A 10,305-nucleotide genomic window follows, 5' to 3' on the forward strand; every position below is an offset into this window, starting at 1 on the left:
ATTTATTTTTTTAAAATTATGTCCATTCCCAATAAAAATTAAAGAGAAAATATTTAGAGAAGTCAATAAAAATTATTTTTTAGTTTTTTTAAAAAATTATCAAAATAACGAGTGGGCCTGTGTGACACGGCCCGTATGGGAGGGGTTCGGCCCGACTTAGCCCAGCCTGTTTTAGCAAAATAGAAGCGAAGGAAAATATATAGACGGCAGAGATAGGTGGGAAAGAAAACAGGATCAAGTCGCTCCATTTGCAACGGGCCAATCCATGAGCACGGCACTGTCATTCATCGTCTTCACTCCTCCAACGAAGCTCAACAATGGCTCGAACATCTCAAATTCGCCTTTCTCCCTCTTCAGGAGCACCAATTTCATGGCCAAACACACTCCATCATCGTTGCTAATGGCGAATTCAGTGCGAATCAACGCATCCTCTACCATCGGTGTCTCATCTGTTTCTCTCTCTCTCTCTCTCTCTCTCTCTCTCTCTCTATACATGCGTGGAAATATTTATGTAGATTCAGAGAACATTTTGCTACTTGCATTGCACGATTCTACTACTGGATTGTGGTGTAATTATACAGATTTAGGCATTGGTTTTGTTTGTTTTGGTTTTCGAATTGATTGGATTTTTGGATGGTGAAGGTGGACCAATTGAGGCGGCGGATGCTTCGCCAGCCGGGTTCCTCGGAGCCAACGACTTGCTCATAGTAGGGCCGGGTGTTTTAGGCCGTTCGGTTGCTCAGAAATGGCGGGAGGTAAATTTCGAACCGTTTAATTTAGCTGTATCGTTACAGTATAGTCCTCATCTAATCTGCCGACCTGCTTTTTGATGAATCAGTTTGGTTCTGTGTTTGTAACCTTTTCTTCTTCCCGCTCATTTCGGAATTTTAGGAACTGTGTTAAAAATGTGTACTTTGTGATAATAGTACTTGTTTCTTTGTGTAATTGTTGAATGCAGGAGAATCCAGATTGTCAAATTGTTGGCCAGACAGTGACAGCAGATCACCACAAGGAGTTGATTAAAATTGGGATCAATCCATCGTTGAAGGGAACGAAGCCAACTCATAAGTTTCCCAATGTGATTTTTTGTGCTCCTCCATCCCGAACCCTAGACTATCCTGGTGATGTTAGGTATTCACAAGAATTATGAACTTGCATATTGAGACGGGCTACTTTTTAGTGCTCCACAGGGATAATTTGGGAATGTTAGGTGCAGTTATTTGGCAACAGATTGCGGGGTGTCTGTTATGGTTTTTCTGATTTGGTTCTGTTAAGTAATTAAATATGCCATAGGACAGTAAATGAAACTTATAACTCAACTAGTCCTATTTGGAAATGAATGGAATGAACTATTCAGAAATGAAGGGTCATTCAAATAAAAATGAAATATGTTGGTTATCATGTCTATATGTATGCATATTGAAAGAGGGACAAAAAGTGATTACAAAAATTACTAAATGTTGGGAATTGAGGAATTCAATCAATACAGCTTTGCTGCAGTATTAGTTACATAAATAACAATAGACTGAGGAAAGCTTAGGGTGCTAACAACAAGCAAGAATGAATCTTAAGGGTGCTAATTTGTCCTATTTCATTTTACATGTGCTGGTTCATTTGCAGCAACTTTGTTTCCCCATTCTATTTGGATTTTGTTTATTCGAGCTGGGTTTCTGTTTCTTGTTTTTTGATTTTGTAAGAAGGAGATGATTTCTGAACTTAATTTATTGGTTTGAAATGTCTAACAACCAGGGAAGCTGCATCAAGCTGGAGTGGTGAAGGTTCTTTCGTATTTACTTCAAGTTCTGCACCGTATTATTGCAATGACAATGGATCATGTGATGAGGTTTTACATCTAACATTTTATTCTACTGGCAACAGTTATTGTAGTTCATACAGCATAAAAGTCTTTCCAGATTGGTTGTAGGCATGCCACCTGAAATGCTGAGAGATCGCTCTATTTTGATTCCAAATGCATTGATTATTTTCTCTTATTGACTCATTAACTTTTCATAATTGGGAAGTGAGGAAATCCTGGTTAAGAAAGCACATATTGCAACATCTTTCCTGTATGCTTTCAAGAGTAACCAACCGTTGCAAAATGTTTTCTCAAAATCAAATGCTTTACTACTTAGTGAGAAGCTTTGGTCTTTTTATTTTTATTTTACATTTTTCCCATCTAAAGTTCAGAAAGATACTACAGGGCATGAAGCTTCCTTTTTTGTTTAAAGCTGTTGTGTTAAGTCCTAGATTTCGGAATTTATATAAAGCAGTAATCACAAAAGAAGAAGCAGGAATCCCCATTCTGCGAATCTTATTCACTTTCATTAGATGTGCTGTTTTTATTTTGATATTTGTCGTGTCCAGCTGATAAGAGATCAGATCATCATTTGTGATATTTTTAGGGGTCTTTTATTTTTCTTGGCATTTTGAAGTGTTGAATATTCATCAGATTTCACTTATTCACTTCCATTCTTTGGCATGACATACAGGACAGTCCAGTAGTTCCAATTGGCAGCAGTCCTAAGACAGACATCCTTTTAAGAGCAGAAAAAGTAGTACTGGAGACTGGTGGTTGTGTTCTCAGATTAGCAGGACTCTACATATCCTTTATGAACTGCGAGTTATGGGGTTTACATGTATATATGGGTGAAAATTGAGAGTTATGGTATGAATTGGTATATCTATACGTGGATTTCCAAATATGTAAGCACATTCACCCAGCTTAACTTCTAGTACAAATCAGATAGAGGTGCACATGTTTATTGGTTGAAGAAAGGTACAGTTGATGCCCGTCCAGATCACATCCTCAATCTTTTACACTACGAGGTAAGTGTTCAACTTTCTGTAGTTTTTTATTCTCATGTATGAATTACTGTCTTTAGAATCATGTGTATGAACTGACTTCTCCCTCTTTTCTCATTAAATGGTAATAATTGCGTGGAATGCATCAGAACCATGATGATAACAAAAGAGAAAACACTTGATAGTTTGAAACTTGCTTCTATTTTATGTTGTTGCTTGTGCTGCCTGTTTGTTAGTTCTTTAACCCCTATACGCGCCCTTATATTAGATAAAGTTAATTTTAGTGTTTGCATGTCACTTTATCTAAGATGTTATTTCAGCATCTTCAGTATTCCATACATTTCATGAATTCCTTATCTGAACCCGTGTAGCCAAATGTGCTTGTCATGCTACTGCATGAAATTCTGTCTCACTTGTGTAAATTTGGTGTCAAATTTGTACTTCCACAAAAGGATGCAGCTTCCCTATCCGTAGCAATCTTGAAGAAGAAACTTCGGGGACAAATATTCTTGGGTTGTGATAATCATCCTTTATCCAGGTTCTTTTTTTTTGTTCATTTTTTCCATTTAAATTTTGGATAATTGGATTGCATGTCGAACTTCAATGATCGGTCTGCCAAAGCCCAAAGCTTATAGCAACCTGCAACATGCATAATTGTTCATCACTAATGAAGTTTTCCTTCTTTCTGATTTGATTGGCAGGCAGGACGTAATGGACCTGGTCAATAAGAGCGGGAAATTTAGTAAGACGTTTGAAGGTTTTACAGGTTAGACCCTTAAAACTTTCTTCAGACAAGTATTCTGGAGTATTTCGGAACCAGTGCTATCAGAATTGGAACCACCTGGTTTGACTGGTAAACTGGCTGGTGAGCTGGTTTATTTGGACAGCTTGGTTCATAAGTAAATGAGTACGACTATTTGTACACCATTGTAAAATGTGTAACGAGGAAAAGATTTGAATCTGGAACATTTTTCTGTTTTTAACTTGCCACATAACTGTTGGCTACATCTCTGCACAGGAGCTATGTATTAAACCTTGAATGACATTTCTAATATCTAGCCGGTTATGCATATCATGCTCACTACTGCGACAGCCTAATCACCATGAGGGGTATATTTTTGCAGGCACTAGCGGTCCCCTGGGCAAGAAACTAAACAATGAGAAAACTCGCAAGGAAATAGGATGGGAGCCGAAATATTCAAGCTTTGCTCAGTTCCTTGGGGTATCAGCATAGCTACTGATTGGATTTTGTAGGATATAGCTCAGATGGATTGTCAAGATTTAAGGGTGTTCTTAGTAGATTGGTTTTGTCCAATCTTGGCCATTTGGTAGTTTTGCTATTGTACAGAATCAGGGCATGCATACTAGGGTCATGGTCAAAGAATAACAAAAACAATTCTTTGGTGATATTCTGAATTACATTGGCTGATGGAAGTGGACAGAATTTTGGACAAAAATGAAATTGAGCTCGGGCACTGATTTCAGTTTATCCAAGCTTAAGAGATTCCCCTAACATTCAAATATCTCAACAGTAGAACGAAGAGTAAAGGGTGTTTAATTCTTATATAATATATAAATTTCATTTGTTTGTTAGGAATTATATGGGATTTGACGGGCTTTGGGATTACATTCATTGTTGTCTCTCATTAATAATTCTTTGTTGATGGTGAAAAAATTAAAGAAATTTTACTTTCTCTTATAATGTTTTCAGTCGGAATTGCTCCTCTTATCTTAAATATTAATGTCGGTCTAATATAGGGTATAGATGTAATTTTTGAATAAAAATATTTTCTACAAATATCATTTCTTGGAAAATGTCTATTTTCTATATAAAAGTTAAAATCAGGTTTAATGAAAATAGTCTATCTACAATGTACATGTAAAACCATATCTTTGCATGAATTGAACCTTCTCCCCTTTCATTTTGCAAGATAGTCCTCCAAGCTCCAGAATATACTGTTTCAGCCACCACGAGAACAATATAGAACTTGTGGGCCATCCCACAAATACACGTATAGATTTTGAAGCTAGTGTCTCCAATATCCAATATCCGCCAATCGTTCGGATTCCACTTCGATAGATTAGCTTTCTCAACGGCCATGAAAAACCTTCCACCAACTAGGTCATAGATTTTGGTTGATTCAATACTTTCTTCTTCACAAGATGCTCCTAATCAGAACCACAAGGTCTTTCTGCTAAGCTTCAAATCTTCTTGAAGCCGAGATGTCCATTTCTGTACCCTTTAATGGTTTCACACTCCATTCACCAAAGGTTCGAAGCTGCCGGAGACTTCTTTCCTCTCATTTCATCAATCAAGTTCAGGTAAAATCATTCCAATATGCTCTGCCACTGTCTCCTCTATATTTCTCAGAACCCTCTAAATTTAGCTGTGAAAGACTCAGACCCATCACAGCTTCCGTGACCTCAACTCTTGAAACGCCCAAAACTTCATTCAGGAACAAAAACCCAAAAGATATCAGTGTTTTGGTTGTGGGTTCAACTGGGTATATTGGAAAATTTGTGGTTAAAGAGTTGGTTAATAGAGGGTTTAATGTCATAGCCGTTGCTAGGGAGAGGAGTGGTATTAGGGGTAGAAATAGCAAAGAAGATACCTTGGAGCAGTTGAATGGGTCAAACGTGTGCTTTTCAGATGTGACCAATTTGGATTCTTTAGAGAGAAGTTTGGCGAAATTGGAGCTTTCAGTTGATGTTGTTGTGTCATGCCTTGCTAGCCGTGCTGGCGGCGTCAAGGACTCATGGAGGATCGATTATGAGGCAACAAAGAATAGCCTTCTTGCTGGTAGAAAGTATGGGGCTTCACATTTTGTTTTGCTGTCTGCAATTTGTGTGCAAAAGCCCCTTCTTGAATTCCAGCGTGCGAAGCTGAAATTCGAGGCTGAATTGGTTAAAGCAGCTGAAGAGGATGATGGGTTTACGTATAGTATTGTGAGGCCTACAGCATTTTTCAAGAGCTTGGGTGGACAGGTTGAACTGGTGAAAGATGGGAAGCCTTATGTGATGTTTGGGGATGGAAAATTGTGCGCTTGCAAGCCAATTAGTGAGCCTGATCTGGCTTCCTTTATTGTGGACTGCGTGCTGAGTGAAGACAAGATTAACCAGGTTTTACCCATTGGCGGGCCGGGGAAGGCATTGACGCCATTGGAGCAAGGGGAGATCTTGTTTAGACTTGTGGGGAGAAAACCCAATTTTCTGAAAGTGCCTATTGAAATAATGGATTTTGCTATTGGAGTTCTTGATTTCCTAGTTAAAATATTCCCTTCTTTGGAAGATGCTGCTGAGTTTGGTAAAATTGGAAGGTATTATGCTGCAGAGAGTATGTTGCTTTTGGATCCTGAGACTGGAGAGTACAGTGCTGAGAAAACACCAAGTTATGGTAAAGACACGTTGGAAGAGTTCTTTGAGAGAGTACTAAGAGAAGGAATGGCTGGTCAGGAGTTAGGAGAGCAAACGATAGTCTAATCTGCCCTTCTGCGACAAGTTTGTAAATTTGATTACTCCATCGAATGTACCAGTTTTGGCCAGTTCTTCTTCTCTCATGTAATGGGTCCTTTTACAAGTTGCAAGTAATATGATTTTCGTGTTTGCAACGATCAAACGTGAATCTATGCTGTGAATACCTAATGATACATTTTCATCCATTTCTCCCCTTTGGTGATCTTCTGCGGTGAACTAATTTATACACACATAATTATTGTTGTCTAATTAGGATGCATGTCTCAACCTGGAGCGATGTGCTAGTGAGTCGGGCCCAAGATCAGCTATTTTTGCTAGAACAATGCATGGATCTCTAATGGATTGTACCATTTAGCTGTGTGCGCTCAAAATGCAGATTTTATACTCATTTAGGTGATTGGAGAGCAACTCATTTGTTCTTCAAGGAGATTGTTCACTTTTTAGGCTGTCTTGATGGGAACCTTACGTAGTTTACTTGGTGTTTTCTTCTTGCTATAGCTTGTGAACCGACTCTTCTTTTACCAATTGAGTTGGTTAAATTTTATATGCGCTAAAGCTAAACCCAATTTCTTAAGTCACCTTTAACAATTGTTATATATGAAGCTACTTTTTACTCTTCTTCTTAATCAATAATAAATCACTTTCTATTCTATTGATTTTCTTGGATACTATGACACAGCTTAACTTGTGGGGTTACAGATAACGTAAGCATTGCTTTGATTTTCTTGCATGGGGAATGTGATTGTCTGGCCAACCAATTAGCACCTGCTCTAACCATAGCTTTGGGACAAAGCTATTCATCTTCAACAGCACAATACTTGCCATGTGTTGCCTGTAGAAATTAGTAAAATGATAATGTTTGATCACTGGTTAAGGCTTGCCTCTTTTTTACTCTATCCCTTTGTGTTTCTTATTGGATGTTGACTAGAATATTGATGGATAACTTGTTCAGCTACAGCTCTACATCATTTTACTATTGTAATCTCTGATTAAAGATATGGTTTCTGTACTTAAAAAAGTTCCATTTGCCTAAATGTAAATTGACGAAGAGATGACAATACTTGAATAATCCTGCTGAATCTTGTGATGGTGCTTCTTTTTCGGTCTATTGAGTTTTTGATGAACTCTCAATAGTCCCTGTGACCATTCCCAATTGATTGACGAAGTCTTTCTCCTTTGCCTTTCCCTCAAATAAATCGAGAGTTCATTGGCTGCAATTATTGGAATGTCTTATTCATGATGATGGCAACCTTTTTCTGTCTCCTAGATAAACCAGTTGATAATAGCAATCTAGTTAGCTTCCAGTTGGGGACAGAACATGAGGATTAGGTTTGAAAATGGCCTACAAGAAGAAACGTGGACGAAAATAATGCAGCTTCCTTTAGTAAGCTGGGGTTGATCCCATGAAAGCTTGACACCTGTAGGACCTATCCAGGATGATTCATCATCCGCATGACATTTAACTAGGCTTTAAGTTTTGCTCCAGCTTATCTCCATTCTATTTCTTAGCTTTTCTTGCTACTGAAGATGATTTATCATTTGCTTAGCGGGTGCTATTCCTGATGTCATTCATGTCTAATTTCAACTTTCAAGCAAATCAAAAATAGACAAGAAGTACACAATTAGATAAGCCATAGAAAACTCTTCTCTCTGTACCCAACAAATTTTATCAAATCAAATATACTCTTGACGTTCAACCTGCACATCTGAACCATTGAATATCCACAGAAATATTACAAAGCCAAATTTGGTTCCAACCATTGCACATCAACAAGAAGTACACATACACAAGTGAAACAACATAGATTCAAATTTCTGCATGGCATGGAGATTGAGGGATTCTACTTGGGAATCTTCTTGGAGAGGGAGTAAGCAGAGAGTATGACCAGCAGCACCAGGACGATGGAGGCGAAAAGCGAGACCGAAATCGAGCCTGCAATGTGTCGGCAGAACTTGTCATACACATTACAGACCTTGGTCCACCCCACATGAGAGTTCCCTTTTAATCCAATGTAAGCCACCGCCGCTGCAGCTCCTGTTGCAGCCGCTACAATCCCCAGAATGAGCTGCACCACAGTGATTGTAATCCAATTCATAATTTTTTTTTTTTTTTTCCTTTTTGAGATGTATATATTTTGACGAAGTAGAATTGACACAGCCGACTTCTTATAATGAGTGAGATAAGGTGTTCATATGTTGTTGTTGAGATTACACATGCTTTTAGAGATTGCATCAGAAATTAAAGATGTAAAGGAAAAACAAGAATTGTCCCGAATCATATGAAACTGAGGTTTGATAAATCCTAGTCCTAGCCATTGAAGATCATATATATGAAGAAATACAAAGAGAAAAAAAAAAAAGTTGTTGGAAAAGCTTACCACATCGAAAATCACAAAATGGGCCAACAACTTCGTAGAGGAACTTGGCTTCAAGAGTGCTAAGAAGGATATTGCTATAGTGATGATGCTGTAGAGGCCAGCCACTGAGAGTGCAGCTACAAAGTATCTGCATTAATTGTTACTTGTTTAATTAGCTAGGCTTCTAATCTTTATTCCCATTAATATATACATATATCATCAAGTTGCAGTTTGTCCTGCATCAGAAACCCACCTTAGGACTCCAGTGGATTAAAAATTAGCTGTGACGGCTCACCAAATCCAGTGGCAGCAAGACTATTATATTATATGAACCCAGAAGGTTGATGAATCTTGTTCACTTTTGAAATCGTGTCTTAGTTTTTATATAACAATTTCGTTTTTTATTTTAGCATAGAATCTTAGCAACCCCAACTTTTTTTATTTTTTATTTTTTTTAATCAATTTAGCCATAGATTAAACCAAGAAAAGAAAAAAGTCACAAACACAATACTGTTGCTTCTTGTATGTGCTAAGGAAATGACGTTTTGTTGAGTTTTTAATCCGAAAAATATCATTAAATTGATGTGAGAGTGGTATGAGTACTGTTTCACCTTTGTAGCCAAAAACAAAACAAAACAAGACAAAGGGAGACTGGCAATAGCATGAGTTTTGTGTCAACCAGAGCAAGCTCTTTTAGATACCTTCTAAACCTTTCGGGCATGGATAATGCTTTCCCAATTAGAAGCTACAGAATAAAGAAATTGATATAAATTGAATGATATGCCGATGATATTTTTATAATTATGAATTACTTTCTCTTATCAATTTATTGGTCACCCATTTCATGAAGAACTTTGTAACCTCTCAAGTACTGATAAGAAGAATATGGTGTTATTTCTTGCTATTTTTTGTAAGTAATTTCGTAGAGAAAATTTGTATGAAATCATTTAGCAGTAGTATTTTTGAAAAAAAAATAAATATAAATTATTTAGTAATATATATTTATGTTTATATTTATATATATGAAGGAATTACATGAGCCGATGGTATGTGCTGCATGCATGTTAACTTACACGAAGGCCGGAGAATGACGGAACTTCGCCTTGAGGGGCACCAGCAGGAAGGGAGAACTACTCGTCAGCGGGACAAATACCGTTTGCTTGGCGGAGACCATCACCACCACCGCCGTTAACGCCGCCGCAAAGAGCAACACCCTCAGAACCACATCTGCCACCACCAGGTAGTCCGGGGGAGGGGCAGGGGCCCCGGGAGGGGGAACAGCCTTTTCGGGTTCTGGCGCCGGTGGGGCGTCCGGCGGAGGAGCAGCCTTCTCAGGCTCTGGCGCAGGCTTATCTGTAGATGCCATGGAATTGGAAAACCGGCCGAAACCTTGTTCGCTTTGAATGTAAAGTTGAAGGACACGTTGAGAACTTTACAATCTAATCAGTCTGTTCGTCTGTCTATCTATCTATCTATCTATCTATCTATATATATATATATATATAAAATATCTATGGATTATGGTAATGAGTTGTAGTTGGAGTTCCCCATGGCTCATGAAAGAACATTTTGAGATAATTTGAAGGTTATTTAATTTATTCCCTTTTTCAATGAGAATTTTAATTATAATTTCATGAAAGAACATGATCGTGTTTCAATAGTTAATTGCATT

At 37.9% G+C, this 10,305-nt stretch overlaps 3 protein-coding genes across 3 annotated transcripts; 2 read left to right on the forward strand and 1 right to left on the reverse strand.

Annotated features, from left to right (window-relative positions):
- Positions 1–227: 227 nt before the first annotated feature.
- On the forward strand, positions 228–4,291 carry LOC127799925 (uncharacterized). Its single transcript, XM_052334220.1, has 9 exons — positions 228–440; positions 643–755; positions 959–1,131; positions 1,750–1,843; positions 2,490–2,597; positions 2,734–2,826; positions 3,255–3,340; positions 3,504–3,568; positions 3,927–4,291. The coding sequence occupies exons 1-9, from the start codon at positions 266–268 to the stop codon at positions 4,034–4,036; spliced, it is 1,017 nt and encodes a 338-aa protein (XP_052190180.1). The 5' UTR covers positions 228–265; the 3' UTR covers positions 4,037–4,291.
- A 547-nt stretch (positions 4,292–4,838) lies between these two features.
- LOC127799924 (divinyl chlorophyllide a 8-vinyl-reductase, chloroplastic) lies at positions 4,839–6,468 on the forward strand. Its single transcript, XM_052334219.1, has one exon. The coding sequence runs from the start codon at positions 5,026–5,028 to the stop codon at positions 6,280–6,282; it is 1,257 nt and encodes a 418-aa protein (XP_052190179.1). The 5' UTR covers positions 4,839–5,025; the 3' UTR covers positions 6,283–6,468.
- A 1,472-nt stretch (positions 6,469–7,940) lies between these two features.
- LOC127799926 (CASP-like protein 1) lies at positions 7,941–10,102 on the reverse strand. Its single transcript, XM_052334221.1, has 3 exons — positions 9,707–10,102; positions 8,655–8,781; positions 7,941–8,342 (listed from the first exon to the last, which is right to left on the reverse strand). The coding sequence occupies exons 1-3, from the start codon at positions 9,997–9,999 to the stop codon at positions 8,118–8,120; spliced, it is 645 nt and encodes a 214-aa protein (XP_052190181.1). The 5' UTR covers positions 10,000–10,102; the 3' UTR covers positions 7,941–8,117.
- Between the last annotated feature and the right edge of the window lie 203 nt (positions 10,103–10,305).

This window comes from Diospyros lotus, chromosome 4 (genome assembly GCF_014633365.1).
Source record: "Diospyros lotus cultivar Yz01 chromosome 4, ASM1463336v1, whole genome shotgun sequence".
NCBI classification, from domain to species: domain Eukaryota; kingdom Viridiplantae; phylum Streptophyta; class Magnoliopsida; order Ericales; family Ebenaceae; genus Diospyros; species Diospyros lotus.